The following is a 21,819-nucleotide window of genomic DNA, read 5'->3' on the forward strand; positions in this document are numbered from 1 at the left end:
AGAACCCTACCATGGATGTGATGTCTATCCATCACTGCGCTCACCCACATCTGACTGTCAGTTTAGATTCCTCAATGAAGCTGACATGCATGTCTTTGGGATGTGGTTGAGCAAACACCATACATTCATTCACTGGGCATGGAAATGATCTAAGCATTAAACACCACCACCATAACCCTGCAAGGTACAGGCATGTTTAGAATTATCACTTAACACCAAATTGTGGTACTTTACAAAATATTGGCCTATTTTTGTTTTTGCAGATATAAAAAGACAAAGTGTGATTGTAAGAAATAAAGTTACATATAAAACAAGATGCTCAGTAAAAGCTACAGTCCATGGCTTGGATTTATTAAAATTGTTCACCTTCAACACCTCTTAAAAAAGGTATATCGTTGACACACTTTAAGAATTCATGACTTTTTCTGTTCCTAAATTTTCTCATACAAATGTATGTTATTATATATATATATATATATATATATATATATATATATATATATATATATATGTATATATATATATATACATATATATATATGTAAAATGTATTAGAGAAATCTGAAACACATTTTTGTTTCACCTCATTCCATAAAACTGGAATTCACTTGAACCATTTTTCAACACAGAATTCAGCTTGAATACTTTTAGAATTCCACCCTCATAAAACACTATATTTGTTCCCCAAATTTAAATTTCTGATTTTAGGAATTCTTTGTGCTTAAGTAAACTTGTCAAAGTAAATGCCCGAATTCCTTACTGGAGATTACATTAAGGAAGGCCACAGTAATTGCAAGTTGTGCCGAAAAGCAATTTGATTTTTTTCTGTTTAGATTAAATGCATGTAAAATGCTAATCATGCAATTTATTGTTGTGTTTCCAATGCTAAATGTCAGTTTCTTTCAGTCCATAGCAGTCTGCTATATCATAGATCTGATAGTCTTGCTGGTCATTAAAATCAGTGTAAATTCCCATTGAAACTGACTCTATCTCCACTTTGCTGATTGTGGGCACTCTACTTTTAGCAGGGCCATTCTTTATCTTCTTTGAGAGGTTGTTCATTTTTTCCTTCAGCTGAAAAGAAGACTTTTGAAAGGGTGGAAAAAGCTTCCAACCATGAAAACTAAGAGTCTGTTCTTTGTTAGAGCTGTACACTAAGGAATTATTAGGTGAGAAATACTCTCTATGATGAAATCTAGGCTTTGTGTCAACGTATGATCCCCGGCCTGAGCTATTGGTAGATGTTCTCCACTTTTGTTCGTAGAATCTCCAGAGTGGACGTCTTCTTCTCTGACACTGGCATTTCAGCAATCTTATAAAAGCTCTTTTGAACTCTTTGCTGGAGCAGGGGTAAATAATAGGATTGATGCAACTGTTGAAATATCCCAGCCAGAAGATCACCTTGAAAACTGTTTCAGATGGCTTCAAAGCAGGAAAGAAAGAACCTGTAAAAAAAAAAAGTAAAAATAAACAAATGAAGCCTTTTTATATGGGAAGATGACAAAGACACAATTGTATGAATTGATTAATACTTCTCATTCATTAACTCACTGTATCGTTAACAAAAACGTTAGTTCTGGGGCCTTACAGTTCACCCAGACAGAGTCTTTTTATCATCTCTGTCTCCTCCCCAAGTTTCCTTGGCTTTCCCCTAGGAACTCTGTTTTTCCACCCACACTCAGCGTTAATTAGCGACTCTTTAATCTGTATGAGTCACTCTGGGTATGTGCATGAGTGACTGTGCTGTGCGCCAGATTTGCTTTAAATGACTAAATCATTTAATAATAGCGGAGCCTCCACCTAGTCATTATAAAACTAAGAAATGTACAATAATGTCAATTACACTTTAAAATTTGTAGTACTTATGTCAGTACTACTGCATTATATGATATATGCTGTATTCAAATATCAGAGCCTATTTAAATTCATGAAAAGGTAAACTTGATATGTCTCTGTTGGCCAGAGAGTATCCAGGAGGACCTGTTTTGTTATAGGGAAGTCTGGTAAGAAAGTGCTTTTTACTATTACGACACTCGCCAAAACAGACAGGAAATGACATATTTTTTTAAAGAATTAAACAACTAAAGTAAAATATCTTGTGAAAGTTTCAGTGATCCCTGATTGTACTATAATCATCTTGTGACTGCATCATATACGCTTCATTATTAAGTGTCTTCTTCTTTCGGCTGCTCCTGTTATGGGTTGCCACAATGGATCATCTTTTTACATATCGTCCTGTCTTCTGCATCTTGCTCTGTACTTCAGTATTAAGTGTATTGGCTGTTTATTCATATACTATATAACAAAGAGTACCATTTGTCTCTATTACTCCTAAAAGACCATCTTAAATGAGAGAGCATTCCACAGCCAATGTGTTTCCACATAAGCCATTTTATTATATCTCCTGTTTTTTTTCACAAACTCAGAGTCAAATATTTATGAACTATGAATGAAGGCCTTGTAACCTTTGAGGATCAACAAAGATACTTACATTAAATACCCGAAATACGGAATATACAATTAATACAGTCTTTATAATCCTGCGGCCTTTTTTATGGAGTACCTTAAGAGCAAATAAAACAGAGAAAAGAAATTTAAACCATGTGTTTAAACTTCAATACTGAGGGCAGCCCTCAATATAATTTTCACTTTATTGAAATGCAGTGCTCTCCATGAATATCATTTCATGAAAGTTAAAAACACCACCTATTCCTCCAAAATCTTTTTAACCCACCTTTTCCAGTTTGAAATCACAGGGAGCTTTAGCTTATTCTAGAATCCTCACGGACAGTGTCATAAATGTAGAAATTGCATCAAGGCTTTGAAAACCCTGCCTTACTCCAATTCCACACAACATTACACTGAACTGCAATCTAATTTGCTATGCCAGTTGTGAAACTACGGAACAGCTCAAAAGATCCACATGTCAGTTTTTCCAAAGTGATGTTCCCAGGTTGACTCCTGATATTATCTGTTAGAGAGCACTGTTAGGATGTTAAAAGAAGTTAACCAGGAGAAGTGGGTTTCTTTCAGAAATAACACAAACTCTTTCTTGTTAACAGGAATAAAACAAAACATTTCTGTTTTTTCTAAAAGGATTTTCAGGGAGGTATTGTGAGGAATCATTCACCAATAGTTTACAATACTGCAAGACCCAAAACAACTAAACAAATGCTAACTCAAAACGAAAGAGTCAGAGAATTTGTAAGAGCACATGTTTACTGATTGAATTTGTATGAGCAATACAAAAAATCAAAAATGCACCACAATTACGAGACAAGCTGTTGCCACAAAAACATCACTTGAAAGACCAATCATGTTTATGTGATAAGCCAACACAAAAATTAAAACTAGGAAATACTCTGTGACCAGAAGGTGAGCTTTCATGACTGGTAAAAGCACAGAGGCTAGAAGATAAGCTGTTCCCACAGAAATCTAAACTCAGAAAACCTCGGCAACTGGAAGGTGAGTTTTACTGCTAAAAAAAAGCATAGAGTCTTGTAGGCGAGCTGTCACCACAAAAGCAAAACTCGAGAATGTCCTTTACTAAGAAGCCCTGCAACCACAAAAGGCAGTACCCAATAGTGTATTTTTCCATTTAGGCACCCCTTCAGGGATCACAATAAAGACTCCAAGAGGTTCTGTTTCTGCACTGAAATTTATTATTGAGCCATTGTGATGTGAGTCATCAAAAAAGGCATTAGCCACCATTACATGCACCCTGGCAACTAATTAACTGAATACTAACAATGGAAAATTAAATTGTGACACATTTAAAAAATTTTAAAAATCTTCCTTGGACAAGAACATAAAAATAAAACACATACATGAAAATAAAGATCAACAATTCAGTTTTCAAAATTTTAATACATATATCTTTATGTGCTTTTTCGTGGTCCGGAGCAGATAGAAAATACATTAAGTTGTTTTTTGAGGGGTACTCAAGTTGCAGGTTTTTGTTCAAACTTCATTTCTTAATAGAAAATCAATCATTGCTGCTGAAACAATTATTTCTCAAGCAACATTTTTGTGTTTCTAAGTTAACTTGATTGTTATGATTCCCAGTGCTTTCTTGATTCTTTTTGTCTTAAACAGCTGCGTTCTCTACTTTATTTGCTTCTTTTGTCCTTAACCAGGGTTGCAAATAACAAAATCAGCAGCTCACTAACACTACACTGTTAAAACTAATTATATACTGTATATGCTGACATTGGCTTTGCTTAATTTTATCTTTCAATGAAACTTAGATCACAACAAAGACTTGGTTTTTATTTATACAACATCAAAAGATCAAATGCCCAGAATACCAGTCTACATTGTCCTTATCTTAAATTAGCATGCGCAACAGCCGTTGTCTCTCTGCTTCATGAGTCATAATACACAGATTATTGTAGACAATCAATCACACAGTAGATGATCAATCACATAATTCTGCCCTTTCATTGTTCTCATTTCAATGGGATAAATATACATTCACTTTCTTTAGGTCATTAAGTAATAAGTTTGTTCAGATTTTGACATATTTGAGATACACTCACTATAGCGACTTCCATAGTTTGAACCCTCAATTGAACATGCCCCTTCTTATTCAAAAATGCACATTGTCAGCAGTGGTGTATATTCTGCTGCTTTTAGTTGTTTGTTTATTTTGTATCTTTGTTCATTTTTGATCATTTTTAATGTTATATGTTTTTATTTTTCCAATTTAATTTTGTTATTACAGATGCTGCCTTTTTTTTTGATAGAAGCCATATATTTTTAGTCAGTGTGGTAATGTGTTGTCATCACATTACAACTGAACAATCTGAATTTTGTGTTGAATTACATCATGTTCTGCATAAACGGATGAGATGTCTATAATGTGTTCCTAAAAGGTTCTTACAGTGAGTTTATGATCCTTAGACTGATGGCTCTTCTCTAATTATAACTCTGACTTCAGACAAGGAAGACAGAGGTTTCAAAGTAAGGAAGGGAGAAGTTTTAAACTAAGGTAACAATTGTCACTGATCATGACACCACAGAGCGTTGATGTGTTGTATGTTGATTAGAGCACGCACCAAAGAATTTCACTGTACTCTGTACATGTCACATTAATGACCCTATGAACTCTTTTGATCTCAATTTGTCAAATTAACCTTGACAACCATTATTTAAACACTGATTTTTCCTGCTAATTCTGCTAATAAAAGGCTGCCAAACTCAGATCCTGAAATATCCAAGGTGCTAATGATTTTCTTATAAGAATTAAATCACATGTTTCATTAACAGCAGTAATTGGCTTCTAATTGGCTTCTCAGAAAACACCAAGAAACTGATGAACTGAGTTTGAGAACCATAAGTTATATGATCATCTTTTGGTTTACTGTGGTGCTTAATGGTTGACTTCTGGTTAAAAAAAAGGGACAAAACCTCTGAATGTTAAAAAGCACATCAATTAAAATAAAGGCAAAAGGAATTTGTTTCATTAGCAACAATAACTGATTACTTGATAAGAAAATAACTGGAACAACAATTTGCTGCCATGGTGGACCTCCAGAATCTGAGAACGACACCCTTTTACTAATGCAACACTTTAAAATGCTTTATTTTGTGATGCACAGTTATTAGATAAATTGCCTCCAGTTGCATGTTCATTCTTTATTAGTCTTCTAAGTTTCATAAAGATCTTTTTGTCATGTGACTTCTAGCTTTAGGATATTATAATCATCATAGTATGATATGCGAAGTCCACCTACAATAAGTCATTTTTATTTCTACACTGCTGCAATCTGCTCAGGAAAGGCTCGCAGTCAGTAAAATGTTCAAACAATAGAATTGCCCATCACATCTAGATGGACAGTTATCTGCTTTTAACAATACACTGAATTATCGCTTCAGCTTTCTATAATAATACTAGACTGCATGTCTTAGCTGCATGTGGCAAAAAAAACATCAGCCTACTACTCCATTGTGGCACTGGCTAACAAATTTGTGCAAGTCTTGGAAGAGAGACATGATCTTGAGCAGATACTATTGTGGTGGTTGATGCTAAGAATTTGGCTCTTTATCAGCACACCTTTTCAAATGAAAACACATATTAAGTAGGGATTTTGCTTATAATTTCTCTTGCATGGTAAGTTTTAAAATGAAAAGCTTAGACATGATATCTAATAAACAAAAGTGTTTGTGTTTGTAAAACACATTAGTCAAAATGATGGATTTACATAACAGCAAACAACGCACAGCAGAAAGACACAAGATGAATGTATTTACATATACAGAACAAGTAACGAGTTGCCTATCGTCAGCCAATAGAATATTGAATATTTGAAAATATAAATGCCATTACAATGAAATATTACAGTATCTGCATGCAATACTGTATATATAATTCAATATATGTAATTCATCAATTGCCCTCTAATTTAATTCCACTGGCTCTGCTTTCCATTGTTGACACATCACAGCTTGCTAGAACTGCCAAACCATCATTTGTCTTCCTCCTGCTAGATCTCTAATGCCTTCAACATGGTTAACCATCAGATCCTCTGTGACACCCTCTCTGACATCAGTGGGATCAGATGGTTTAACTCGTACTTCTTGAACAGATTCTATCATGTGTCCTGACAAGGAGAGATGTCAAGGGTACACCAGTCAAGCCTGGGGGTGCCCCAAGGGTTGGTGCTAGGCCCCCTCTGCGTCTCTCTTTACACCTCATCACTAGGTCCTATCATCATGTCTCATGGTTTCTCTTACCAGTGCTATAACGATGCTAAGCAGCTGTACCTGTTGTTCCCTCCAGAGAACCGCAAGGTATCAGCTAAAATCTCGGCATATATCCTAAGATTGCAACCTGGAAAAAGGAACAGCATCTCCAGCTCAACCTGGCAAAGACAGAGCTTCTTGTTGTCCCAATTTGTCTGTCTATTCATCTCTGTTCTGTTCAGTTCATTATCACTAACATCCACTAAATTGGCAAGCAGCCTTGGGGTGATGGTTGATGACTAGCTGTCCTTCAATGACCATGTTGCTATGGTCTTTCAGTCTTGCATATTTACTTCATACAACATTTGCAAGATCAGATCTCATCTGACAGAGTATCCAGCACAACTTCCAGTCCAGGATTTGGTCTTGTCATGAACGGATTGCTGAAAGGAGTACCAGCATGTGTCTTAAAGTAGATGCAAGTGATTCAAAATGTAGCATCCTGTCTAGTGTTCATCCAGCCAAGGTGGGCACATGTCACTCTTTTTGTATCAATATTTTAGCTCCCTGTAGCGGCACATGTTAAGTTCAAATCCTTGATGCTTGCCTACAGAGTAGTGAACAGGTTAGCGCCTATAAATATGGGGACACTTGTGCGGTCCAATGCTCCTTCTCACCCACTCCAGTCTGCTGATAAATGGCATGACATTATGTAAATCTTAACCCAGACTCTTTACATGTGTAGATCCTAGCTGGTGAAACAATCTCCATCTGAACTTCTAATTCACTCAATGAGTTTATGTTTGAAGACTTTCTTGTTTGGTGAATTTCTGCCTAACTGATATTAGACATATGTTTTTGTAACTTGGGATCTGTAACTAGATTGTATTTTCTTCTGAGCTCTTCACTTGAGATGAGAAATATTGTAACACTTGCTTCCCAGAAAAGTTCCCCAGACTCATGTTTACTCAATTATGTTACCATCTTTTGTAAATTGCTTTGGATAAAAACATCTTCTAAGTAATCATATATAAATGGGAATTGTCATCTGTTCCAACTGCACAGGGCTCCTCTGTTCCTAAAGCTGCATTAATGTCCAATAAACCTGTGCCTCTTGATTCAAGCATAAGTTCTAGTACAGAGTATAATGTGATTCTTACTTGTATAAATCGCAGAGGCTAGTGGCACTCATATAATACAATAGAAATGAGCTAATAATTAAGGTCTTCAAAACACCTTACTGGAAATACAGCAAAATACACATATTAGAGAAAAATGTTGAGTGTAAAATTAAACTTGCACATCCACATAACAAGCAACCTCCAGTACCCATCAATCACAAAAGAGGCATTAGCAGACAGCACATGCCATACATCAGCATAGTCAGTTGGCAGTGTGTAATTTTTACTTGTATTAATCTTTCTATTTTTTTATAAGAAATATTACAGATTTATTGATTATTTCATGTTAAAATACAGCCTTCCAAATTAGACTTTCTAGCAAGTTTCTAGATTACCAGGTCAAATGGTTTGTGTTTTGATCGTCTGTGCGATACAAAGTCACTTAATCATAGTGAACAGTGCTAAGTAACATGAAGTGTGAGAGGCCGATGCTTTTTATTTGTAATAACTGCTTGGGTCAGTAGATGGTGCTGGAAACAAGTCCAATATGCTCACTGCTTCAAAAGCATTGTCTGTCACTCTACACAGTATAGTGCTTGGTTCTGTGTGGACATGGACTTTGTAACAAATTTCTTTACTTGAATTTTAAGACATATCTAAGTTTATGCAGCATAGTTTGAAGTAAGCTAAGTGTGAATCATAAAGATGTTGAAGAAATGCTTTTGTTTGACTAAAACAGTTGCAGGAAACTGGTTCTATTGCTCTGATCACCCAGTTTATTTTTGTGGGCAATCGTAAGTCAAATAATAAATATTAAAATGAACTAATTTTAAAAAATATAATAATAAAGATTTAACCATTTGAAATGTGCCATGCTACACCTTGTATAAAAAAATCATTGTACATGCCTGATTAATAATTATTGTATTGTATTTAATTATTTAGTAATTATATATTTTCTATGTGAAAATGTCTGCAATTAATGTGATGTATATACAAAAAATGATTAATGTACATGAACCCATCAATAAATGTTAAATACAGACACATTTAAACTATTTAATGCTGATTACATTTCTTAAGTTTGCATGATGAAATTAATTTGCAGTATAATGTATTGTACAATAGAATTAAGAATACACCCGTGTCAAATATTTCCCTTTTTAATACATGCAATTTTGGTCTTTAAATAAACTCTTAACTGTCGACAATAATGTAAACAGAATTGCTGTCATTATCATAAAATAAATGTTAAACAGAGTTACATTCTCTCAATGCTTTAATAACTCATTTTTAATCGTTCTTTCTTTGAGTTGTTGAGTATGTTGCATAAATTAGATTCTCAGGCAATTCATCTGATGAAATGCATATTAAACTCAAACAATGATTAGTATTAGTATTAGGCATAGGTAATCTTGTATTAAAAAGCTATTTTTTAAGTCTTAAGGCATGTAGTTTAAAAGGCTCTTATGTAGAAAAGAGCACTTACTCTTCAAGTATGCTAATTTGGTTTTCAGTATACATTTTTGCCATTTCTTTGAAAAATATGCCTGAGAAAAGTATGGGCTTTTTAATGAATAATGCATATTTTTCTCAATTAATGTAAATATTGCTATAAATGTTATGCATTAATTCTCCACACCATTTTTCTGTTATGTAGTGATGAGTAAAATCATCAACATATTCAAAGAAAAGTTAAAAGTATTCTATACATTTTTATTTTGGCACCATTATTCTCATTTTTATTAGGCAGGCACATAAATGTAACACAACAAAACACAACATGACATAACAGAACATTCTCAGGCTCAGAGCTCATAGGGTACACCCTCTCCCAGCAGCATTAGGCACAAGGCAAGAACCAACCCTGGACAGGGTACCAGTCCATGGCACACTGCTTTCAGCTAACCCAACAAGCTAAGCACGCTCTTCTAGTTTGTAAAATTGTGTACATTATTACACAGAAATATTACCACTGCTAAATGACAATTATTAAGTTGCTGTATGAAATTGTGTTCTGAACCAAACTGTAATTCTCCCTAATGTGGCATCATACTGCCATTACTAAAATACAGAACCATGAGAAGAATCAATGAAACAACACAGGAAATATAAATTATGTGAAGAATTAGTAGCCAAAGGGATTCACAAGAATCTCTTTGGGAACTTCTTGTATTAAGCCACTACACCAGACATTAAAAACTGTTTCCTAGAATTATGGTCTTATTCTGAATGACGACAGTTCGATGGCTAAAATATCCAATTTCTGGGAATGTAACTTTATAATTCAAGATGTCCCTTTTATTTTCAGTTTCCTCCCAATAGATTTAATCTTTATATACAATAGGTTACCGTGGTTGTCCATTTGTCTGCCCATGATTTTAAATCACCTGTAGCTCGCAAACCATTTGACCTATTGACCTGAAATTTGGTACACATATACTAAGTGACGTCTACTATTCACTTTCGGGGTGATGATTGACCTCCAAGGTTATTCCTCTTTATATTTTTATTTTATTTTATTTCAGAATCAACTCTTGGCAGCAGCCAGCAGGACAGTCAAGCAGGTGCCATTCTCATCCCTACCATCTTCACTGTCACTTCCCCTACCTCTTCATATCTTAAATCATTCTAGTGGCAGTTTGAAGACTTGCAGTAAGTGCCAGCTTAAGTGAAAAATTAAAGAAAATGTACTAAGTAATTGCAACACAAACACTGACTTAATCAGTTTTAACTCAAAAAGATGTCGACGAAAGAAGAGACGAAGCAGGCAACCAGGGTGGAGAAAAGAAGAGCTGCTCAGGAAGCAGCAAGCGCATCAACTTCTGAGCAAATGAATGCTAAACATACAGAGAAAGAGTATGAAAACTACAAAGCCAACTCAAGTGTATCTGTGCAGTGCTCCGTTACTGGAACTATATAAAGGCTTTACCACTACATACAGCGAACAATCTTGAAATGTTATACACCTGGCTAAATTTAAGAAATGTCTTCTCAATATATTTTTTTTCTTAACCCAAGCACTATGTATATCTGAACATGAGAATTAGAATTCAAAATTCGATAAAATTAAAAATTGCAAAATAGTAAGAAGGGCGGCACGGTGGCGCAGTGGTAGCGCTGCTGCCTCGCAGTTAGGAGACCTGGGTTCGCTTCCCGGGTCCTCCCTGCGTGGAGTTTGCATGTTCTCCCGTGTCTGCGTGGGTTTCCTCCGGCGCTCCGGTTTCCTCCCACAATCAAAAGACATGCAGGTTAGGTGGATTGGCGATTCTAAATTGGCCCTAGTGTGTGCTTGGTGTGTGGGTGTGTTTGTGTGTGTCCTGTGGTGGGTTGGCACCCTGCCCAGGATTGGCTCCAGCAGACCCCCGTGACCCTGTATTCGGATTCAGCGGGTTAGGAAATGGATGGATGGATGGAAAATAGTAAGAAAATAATGCTTACAAAAATCTAAATTAAAATCAACAGCATGAACCAGTATGTCTAGACACGATGGTGTCAAAGGATTATTGTGAAAATAGAATATAACTAGGCAATGGTGAAGTGAAGCAAAAATTGTGTTCAGAGGGTAAACCCAGGTCAGTTTCAAAAAAGACAAACAAAAAGGCATCCAAAATACAAGAACCAATAGTGGAAGTAGGAAAAGGAAATCAAAAAACAAAAAACGAGAAGTGGTGCAAAAGGAGGAAACTAACAATGCTGGATTTCAGGTTCAGTCAGTTTTATCCACCAAGGGAAATTGTGTAATATAATTGCCACCAAACCATATTATAGCGTCACACCCCATGATGTAATCAATGATGTAATCAATGTGACAAACACAGTCACATGATGCATCCAACTGTGTCACGTAAGCAAAGAAACAAACACAAGAATAAAATAAAAATGTATTAATTCACATCAAACTGATTAAACAACCTCAAATAAACATAAACCAAACCAAAATACACATATAAAATGTTTTTCACTTTTACACAGGATAACTCCCAATCCCAATTTCCTTAATGACCCACTCCTGTCATTTCTGTGATGGAAGATGTTTCTTTAATTCATGAACTTTGCTGCTGGAATTATTGTTAAGATTTGTGTTCTTTAAAGTTGGTCAACTGACATATCTTGCTGACATTACTCTCAGTAGGTGCTATCTGATCTCCCCACTTTAATATGAAAACTGCGTTGTATTCTCTTCTTAGTTTCACACTATGCTTAACTTCACTAGTGTCCCACTGCTGCAAGGATCAAATGACATACTCTTGTTCTGACCTATAGCTCCTTGCATGACTCTTCATCTCACTTTCTCCAGTCAGTGATTCATAGGTATAGCATCCCATTCTCTCTCAGCCTCTCTTACTATGCCTGCTTTCTCCAGATGCATTCTAGTGTTTGCTTCAAAGCTGTGCAATGCCCAAGAACATGACCTGTGTTAAAATCAGAAAAAATATTAGAAGTCCACAATTACATTTTACCAGGTTGTATGTTTGTGGTTGCTCCTTTGCTATTTAGTTGTGAGTCTTTATTACCTGCACTCTACAACACATTCTGGTTCTCATACAACTGTTAATTTCATAGTATTGTACCAAGCATTTATAGTCAGTTAATTAAATTAACTATGTTTATTTGTATTTCGTCCTTAAATTAATCAACGTGCACGCCTTCATTTCATGCATTTTGACTGCAAGATGCTGCAATTGATAAATATATTATTTGTTTAGCATTTGCCATGCACAATAGTTAATCGTGTATCTAGTGAAACAGTTATTACTGGAAGAGTGTACTTCTGGTTAAATGGCATTATGCAGGAATAAGGTTGGCCTGTTTATATCAAGAACTATATGATTGCCTAAGTAGCTCTTGAACAAGGGCACTGGCACTCAAATTGCACCACTTCATCTATTATGTGATCGATAAGAAACTTAATGACAAAGCATACCAGGCTCTCACCAGTCATGTTGAATGGCCAAGAAATATGTCAGTTCCAGCTTGTGCTGCCTACACCTAATTTTACTGTACTGATGTAAATTCTGACAAGCGGGGTAAGACATGAAAAAACAAAACCAAAACTGTTAAGCTTCAGATACAAAAAAATGAGACTATTAAAAGAGAAGACACTCCAAAAACACAATGTCTAATTCTTAAATTACATTGACTCTGACAATAGCATTTAGCATGACACTCATCCTTTCCATCTCAGTGGGCTCTGGAGAACACAGCTTCTTAAAGCCAAAAGTTATTTATGGACTGGCTACAATTTTTATAGAAATGAGTTGGCACTGAAAACTGAAATACAGATAAGATCTTGGCGGACATGAAGGTCCAACACGCACACTGCTGAAACGCAAGTTTAATAATTATAATATCATTAATGTAGCCTTATTTATTTAGTTGTCTACATTCACTGACAGTCTGGTTTGTGCAGAAAGTGCTTCCCTATAGATTTCTAGTTATTGTCTGTTGATGTCTGCATGAGAGTGAAAGAGAGACAAATAGTGCATTACTGGGAAATCTGCATTGGTCCAGGATGTGTGTGCCTTTGAGACTGCGCAGGGTTCAAGCTGTCCCATGGCATATTTAATGAGTGTTCAAGTTCAAGTGAAAATGCAATAGTGGTACAATATTTACAGTTTATGTGTATTTCACCTATTGGTTGTGATGTTTCCACTCAAAGCAAGTGGTAAAATTGTGTTTTTGCTAGAGTGACAGAATGACATGAATTAGTAATCCTTATGACAACCACTATAATGACTAGTTGGACATTTTTGGGGTAATTCATCAATGTGTTTGCTTAACCCAGTGTTTTTTTCATTACCAGGTCTGGAGATTCTGATTCCAATGTTTGTAGCATTTGTGGGAAAGACAGGAATCAACCATGGAAACAAAAGAACTCTAAAGTAAGAATGTGTACATTTCACAGGAAAACTCTTGTGTTAATGCATAGTGTTTGAACCATTTAACAGATTTGTAAAAACAAACAAACAGACAAACAAACAAAAAACCTAAGCATTTTAATGTTATGGTTTTAAATAGAAAGTACCAGAGCAGTTCAACTGTTTTGTTTTCCATTTTCAGGATAACACTCAAAGTATTTGCCTTCTGGTGTGACATTTATCATCTATGAACTTGTGCTTACTTCTTAATTAGGGATCAAATGGCTTTACACTGAAGCAGATGTTATGCCAAAAAAGGGTGAAAAGTATGGTTTTGAAATAAAGTGGTCTTTGGGATTTCAAAAGCAAATATTGGTGATCACAACTGAACATATTTAAAGTAAATTAAGATAAAATAGATCTGATATGCTAGAATGCTTGGACACTACACTAATGAAAATGTTCTTATCGAAAAAAATGAAACCATTCCATATGTTCTGTTTAATAATTGTGCCATTTAACCCATTGGAGCTCTGTAATTTTGTACAGAAGGATTCATACTGTAGCCTATATATATATATATATATATATATATATATATATATATATATATATATATATATATATATATATATATATACATATATATACTAATTTCTCATGTATACATTTATACACATCATATATTTATATATATATATATATATATATATATATATATATATATATATATATATATATATATATATATCCATATACAGTGGTGTGAAAAACTATTTGCCCCCTTCCTGATTTCTTATTCTTTTGCATGTTTGTCACACAAAATGTTTCTGATCATCAAACACATTTAACCATTAGTCAAATATAACACAAGTAAACACAAAATGCAGTTTTTAAATGATGTTTTTTATTATTTAGGGAGAAGAAAAAATCCAAACCTACATGGCCTTGTGTGAAAAAGTAATTGCCCCCTGAACCTAATAACTGCTTGGGTCACCCTTAGCAGCAATAACTGCAATCAAGCGTTTGTGATAACTTGCAATGAGTCTTTTACAGTGCTCTGGAGGAATTTTGGCCCACTCATCTTTGCAGAATTGTTGTAACTCAGCTTTATTTGAGGGTTTTCTAGCATGAACCGCCTTTTTAAGGTCATGCCATAGCATCTCAATTCAGGTCAGGACTTTGACTAGGCCACTCCAAAGTCTTCATTTTGTTTTTCTTCAGCCATTCAGAGGTGGATTTGCTGGTGTGTTTTGGGTCATTGTCCTGTTGCAGCACCCAAGATCGCTTCAGCTCGAGTTGATGAACAGATGGCCGGACATTCTCCTTCAGGATTTTTGGTAGACAGTAGAATTCATGGTTCCATCTATCACAGCAAGCCTTCCAGGTCCTGAAGCAGCAAAACAACCCCAGACCATCACACTACCACCACCATATTTTACTGTTGGTATGATGTTCTTTTTCTGAAATGCTGTGTTCCTTTTACGCCAGATGTAACGGGACATTTGCCTTCAAAAAGTTCAACTTTTGTCTCATCAGTCCACAAGGTATTTTCCCAAAAGTCTTGGCAATCATTGAGATGTTTCTTAGCAAAATTGAGACGAGCCCTAATGTTCTTTTTGCTTAACAGTGGTTTCGTCTTGGAAATCTGCCATGCAGGCCGTTTTGCCCAGTCTCTTTCTTATGGTGGAGTCGTGAACACTGACCTTAATTGAGGCAAGTGAGGCCTGCAGTTCTTTAGACGTTGTCCTGGGGTCTTTTGTGACCTCTCGGATGAGTCGTCTCTGAGCTCTTGGGGTAATTTTGGTCGGCCGGCCACTCCTTTGAGATAATGGCTCTCACTGTGGTTCGCTGGAGTCCCAAAGCTTTAGAAATAGCTTTATAACCTTTACCAGACAGATAGATCTCAATTACTTCTGTTCTCATTTGTTCCTGAATTTCTTTGGATCTTGGCATGATGTCTAGCTTTTGAGGTGCTTTTCGTCTACTTCTCTGTGTCAGGCAGCTCCTATTTAAGTGATTTCTTGATTGAAACAGGTGTGGCAGTAATCAGGCCTGGGGGTGGCTACGGAAATTGAACTCAGGTGTGATACACCACAGTTAGGTTATTTTTTAACAAGGGGCAATTACTTTTTCACACAGGGCCATGTAGGTTTGGATTTTTTCTCCCTAAATAATAAAACCATCATTTAAAAACTGCATTTTGTGTTTACTTGTGTTGTATTTGACTAATGGTTAAATGTGTTTGATGATCAGAAACATTTTGTGTGACAAACATGCAAAAGAATAAGAAATCAGGAAGGGGCAAATAGTTTTTCACACCACTGTATATGTTTTTACTTGTATATATATATAGTAAGCAAAAGTAGGTTTACAGTTGTTCATATGGAAGAAGATAGACAGGTTATGATTATTAAAATAGCTTTATTAACTTTATTAACTCAGAAATGTCACAATGGCATAGTGCAAATAGGTATAATCTCATAAATGCTCGAATTACCTAAAAGATGTATATGTTTTGTGTAGTCAGAACTTTATATATTTATATATATAATTCACTAAGGCAAGACGACCATGAAAAGCACGCCGGAAGGGGCGTGGATTCACTAAGCCGCCGACAAATAAGACAACTATGGCACACGCAGGAAGGAGCCACGCCGACAAACTCCAAGTCCATTGGATACGACGACAACTCACAGAGCCACGCCCACCAACTCAGAAAAAATGGCATCATTTATATTCGTCTGTCGTAGAGGCAACATGCGGCTCCGACCCACGCTGACTGTTCATAGAGGCATGTTTCTCGTGGAGGTGAATCGCCATATGCAGCGTGTAAAGCGGGTTTGCGAGGGTTATCCCATGGGATCCTTAAAACATTCCTTTACAACTAAGGTTGAAACACAATGAAGTAAGCAGTCTTTAAAAACCGAGTTTTCAGTTACGATGCACCATAGCACACTGTTTTACACGCTACATACAGCAAGTTGCTTCCGCGACAAAAATGCGTCTTCTTAGATGCTCCTGCACTTTGTACACACCCACCTCGCTACCTATGCCTCTGTTTCATTACCGTCTCACCTGCTTCACCAATGCAGGCCCTGCAACAGTCGAGACGCTCTCTCAGCAGCTGAACTTCTCTGTGCCCGACCGGTTCACACAGAGGCACCACACGACGTGGCAGGACTATCTAAGAAGAGGCATGTTTGTCACGGATGTAAATCGCTGTATGCAGTGTGTAAAACAGTTTCCGAGGGGTTTCCCATGGTCTTAGACCCATCTAAGAAAAATCATGTCGCAGCTGTGAATCACTGAATGCAGTGTGTAAAACAGTTTGTTTGTCGCAGATGTGAATCGTTGTATGCGTCGTGTAGAGCAGTTTGCGAGGGTATTCCATTGTCTTACAGTTGGTGGGCGAGTCTCTGTTGGTTGCTCTTGCGAGCGGGCACATGACCACGCAGTGTGTGTGCTTCGAGAGCGTGGGTGGACGCGACAGCACCATCTAAGAAGATTCACATTTGTCGCGGATGTGAATCGCTGTGTGCCGCGTGTACAACGCTGTATTGTATGTTACCCTCTCCAGAGTTATATCTTTTCATTCACCTACAGTCGTATACACAATGAAGCAGTCTTTAAAAACCGAGTTTCCGGTTACAGCGCACGGGCGCGTGACCATATCAAACTGTTTTACATGCTACATACAGCAATTCGCATCCACGACAAACATGCATCTTCTTAGATGCTCCTGCACTTTGTACACACCCCCATCCCACCTCGCTACTACCATGGTCGGGTGTCTTTGTGGAATATATACAGAAAGGCAGCCAAAACCGCAAAGAGCAATGACAACTCTACGTGACTCACAGGTGCATCTGGACTGTGCAAAGACAATGAGCGGGCAGTACATACTGGACGAGAAATCAGCAGACTAGCATGATGGAGGTGAGCGGGGTGGATGTCCTTCTCCTCTCTTCCCATTCCACCCTCCGCGCTTGAGCGGACGATTGTGTGTTGGTTTGTTCCGTGCATTGTTACAATGTTGCTTTTCTTGCTGATTTATTACATTACCAATTTTTCAAATGTTAATTTTCTCCCAGTGCTTAAAAATCATTTAAAAAACGGCCTGATTATGTGGCGTATGGTATGCAGCGGGTTGGCTACTATATATATATTTTGTTACATAGTTTACTGTCAGATAAAGCAAAGAGTACGCGACACGTGTTTTGCCCTTATTTGGGCTCATCAGGCGTACACACTCCACTGCACCCCTCACGGGAATTGAACCTCGGACGGAGTCCCTTTACACTACGCCATGGCGTGTGGTTCATTTATTTGACAGCCTGAAGATTGGAGTAATTACATTCATAGCATCCATAGTCTGAGTCTCGATCTAAATGTATGGATGGTTACCTACCAGGTAATGCATGTGGTTGGTTTGCTAGTCTGTAAACATCCGCCATGGGCCCTCTCAGTTGCGAGAAACAGATCATAGAATGTTGCATAGTTTACTGTCAAATAATGCAAAGAGTACGTGACACATATTTCTCCCTTAATTGGGCTCATCAGGCATACACAGGCATGGTGGACACTTTATATAAGTCCTGCGGGGGGGATGGCGCCCTACCCGGGATTTGTTCCTGCCTTGCGCCCTGTGTTGGCTGGGATTGGATCCAGCAGACCCCTGTGACCCTGTGTTTGGATATAGCAGGTTGGACAATGACTGACTGACTGACTGACTTTATATAAGGGCTGGGAATTTATTAAAAAATTAACTAATTAATCATATAAATGTATGTACCATATTTATGTGTGTACCACACCCACATTTTTTCCCGAAAATTAGCATTAGAAAATCAGGTGAGTATCATACGCGAGGAAATGTAATGTAATGTTTACTTCTTCTGCTTGGGCTCGCTCGCTCACTCTCGCTCGTATGCTCGTACTCTCTCTCTTGCTCGCGCACTCGCACTCTCTCTCTCTCGCTTGCTCACGCATTCGCGCTCTCTCTCTCTCTCATGCTTGCTTGCGCTCTCATGCTCTCTCTCGATTGCGCTCTCTCTCTTTCTCTCTCTCTCTCTAAAAGCTTCCTATACAGTCACAATGCACATTGTACATGGGGAAAAAAACGATTTTTGAGATTTTCTTTCTAAAAATTAGGGTTAGCATTTTACATGAGGGCGCGTGGTACACGAGTAAATACGGTAATTACTCGAGATTAAACATTAAAACATGTAATTATAAAATTAATACATAAATCATGTAGTAAATATTCACACAATCAAAAACATAATGTAGAATCAACATAAACTAATTAAAAAAATAGTAACATAATTTAAACTGAAACTATGACTTTAAACCTGAACTTTTAACAAAATACTACTTATGCAAGAACAACCTGAATTATAATGCCTTCCTAAAAGGCAAGTTGAAAAGAAGGCAATAAGAAAACAAGGCCAATGTATTAATTATCAGATTAGCATAGCATACAGTATGAGACACAGACGTGCGAAAGTAAAATTTAAACGTTCATAACAACTGTTGACTTTGAATGGACTGCTGAAGATTGATTTAATTGAAAGAACAAGCAACTCTTAAATGGGCATACATTAAACCTTGTGTTAAAACTCTGTCGATACTATCCTCAATTGTTCGTCACCATCAATGACTTGGTAATTATACTCTACACAAGTGTTTTTCAATTGGCGCACCACAGAAATAACAGTGCAGTGCCCCTAAGTCCAGACAAAAGCGAAACACGCTCCTCAGGTGGTCGAGACCTGCCTGAGGATGACGGAACTACTTGGAGGTGCTGAGCTACCGACATAAAAGCAACTCTGTGATTGCTGTTTTGCAGACAGTTTAGCACATGTATATATTTAATGCTTTTGGGGTAAGTAGAATTGGGGTGAGCCTTGGGATTTTATGGGTTACAAAAAGTGTGCCACCACAGAAAAACAGTTGGAAAACACTGCCCTACCTACATCTTTGTTCCTGGCATGTTAAAAATGATGTCAATAGCTGCTATCTCACTTAAAAAATGACACTGTGCATTACTTGGGTGGTTATGTTGCGTTCTTTGTATAAATTAACAGAGATACTGCAAACTTGAAAATGACTAGGAATATTTTGTGGAATTTTGTCATTTTATTAGGATAGTCAGCACTGTAAGCTGGCTGGCTTGACTGGTAAGTTAAATAGAGAGGTACTAGGAACTTATTTTGGTTTTAGTGCACCTCAAAGATAACTTATTTAGCACTTATGTGATATGACTTTGATTTGATCTTCTTAAAGAAATAAGAAATAAAGAAAAAAGAAAGATAACCTTTTTACCTTCGCAAATTTCCTCTTGCATTGCACCATGACTGCATAAAACCCCCTTTCTCCCTACTCCACTGGACCTATGTCAGGCTGTGTAAATCAAGAAAATGAACACCAGTGCTACATATTGACATGTTGTGTATCATTGTGGAACCGTGTAATACGAAATGTTAAATATTTAAATGAAAATTTTATTCCTCCGATGACGAAAGAAAACTTTGGACAACGTTTTCCCTTGCCCAGACGCGGGTCACCGGGGCCCCCCTCTGGAGCCAGGCTTGATTGTGGGGCTCCATGGCGAGCGCCTGGTGGCCGGGCCTGCACCCATGGGGCTTGGCCGGGCACAGCCCGAAGAGGTAACATGGGTTCTCCTCCCCATGGGCTCACCACCTATGGGATGGGCCAAGGAGGTTGGGTGCAGTGTGAGTTGGGTGGTGGCCGAAGGCGGTGACCTTGGCGGTCTGATCCTCGGCTACAGAAACTGGCTCTTGGAACGTGGAATGTCACCTCTCTGAAGGGGAAGGAGCCTGAGCTAGAGCGCGAGGTCGAGAGGTTCCGGCTAGATATAGTCAGATTCACCTCGACGCACATCTTTGACTCTGGAACCAATCTCCTTGAGAGGGGCTGGACTCTCTACCACTCTGGAGTTGCCCCAAGTGAGAGGCGCTGAGCAGGTGTGGGCATACTTATTGTCCCCCGACTTAGAGCCTGTGCGTTGGGGTTTACCCTGGTGGACAAGAGGGTGGCCTCCCTCCACCTTCGGGTTGGGGGAAGGGTCCTGACTGTTGTTTGTGCATATGCGCTGCACAGCAGTTTGGAGTATCCACCCTTTTTGGAGTCCCTGGAGGGGGTGCTAGAGGGCGTACCTTCTGGGGACTCCCTTGTTCTGCTAGGAGACTTCAATGCTCACGTGGGCAATGACAGTGAGACCTGGAAGGGCGTGATTGGGAGGAATGGCCCCCCCGATGTGAACCAGAGCGGTGTTCTGTTATTGGACTTCTGTGCTCTTCATGGATTGTCCATAACGAACACCATGTTCAAGCATAGGGGTGTTCATATGTGCACTTGGCACCAGGACACCCTAGGCCTCAGTTCGATGATCGACTTTGTGGTCGTGTCATCGGACTTGCGGCCACATGTCTTGGACACTCGGGTGAAGAGAGGGGCGGAGCTGTCAACTGATCACCACCTGGTGGTGAGTTGGCTTCGATTTTGGGGGAAGATGCCAGTCAGGCCTGGTAGGCCCAAACGTGTTGTGAGGGTCTGCTGGGAATGGTTGGCAGAGTCCCCTGTCAGAAGTAGCTTCAATTCCCACCTTCGGCAGAACTTCGACCACATCCCGAGGGAGGTGGGGGACATTGAGTCCGAATGGGCCATGTTCCGTGCCTCTATTGTTGAGGCGGCTGACCGTAACTGTGGCCGCAAGGTGGTCGGTGCCTGTCGTGGCAGCAATCACCGAACCTGTTGGTGGACACCGGCGGTAAGGGATGCCGTCAAGCTGAAGAAGGAGTCCTATAGGACCTTTTTGTCCTGTAGGTCTCTGGATGCAGCTGATAGGTACCGGCAGGCCAAGCGGAATGCGGCTTCGGTGGTTGCTGAGGCAAAAATTCGGGCATGGGAGGAGTTTGGGGAGGCCATGGAGAACGACTTTCGGACGGCTTTGAGGAGATTCTGGTCTACCATCCAGCGTCTCAGGAGGGGGAATCAGTGTAGTGTCAACACCGTATATGGTGGGGATGGTGCGTTGCTGACCTCGAATCGGGACGTTGTGGGTCGGTGGGTGGAGTACTTCAAAGACCTCCTCAATCCCACTAACATGCCTTCCAATGAGGTAGCAG

General features: G+C 38.3%; 1 protein-coding gene across 1 annotated transcript in view; it reads right to left on the bottom strand.

Annotated features, from left to right (window-relative positions):
• Positions 1 to 598: 598 nt before the first annotated feature.
• Positions 599 to 21,819, bottom strand: part of adra1d (adrenoceptor alpha 1D) — a 58,422-nt gene continuing 37,201 nt past the window's right edge. The window contains exon 2 of the mRNA XM_039751820.1: positions 599 to 1,445. Coding sequence (XP_039607754.1) covers positions 886 to 1,445 — 560 coding nt within the window. The 3' untranslated portion in view covers positions 599 to 885. The remainder of the gene's footprint in view (positions 1,446 to 21,819) is intronic.

Source organism: Polypterus senegalus, chromosome 4 (assembly GCF_016835505.1).
Source record: "Polypterus senegalus isolate Bchr_013 chromosome 4, ASM1683550v1, whole genome shotgun sequence".
In the NCBI taxonomy this organism is placed as follows: domain Eukaryota; kingdom Metazoa; phylum Chordata; class Cladistia; order Polypteriformes; family Polypteridae; genus Polypterus; species Polypterus senegalus.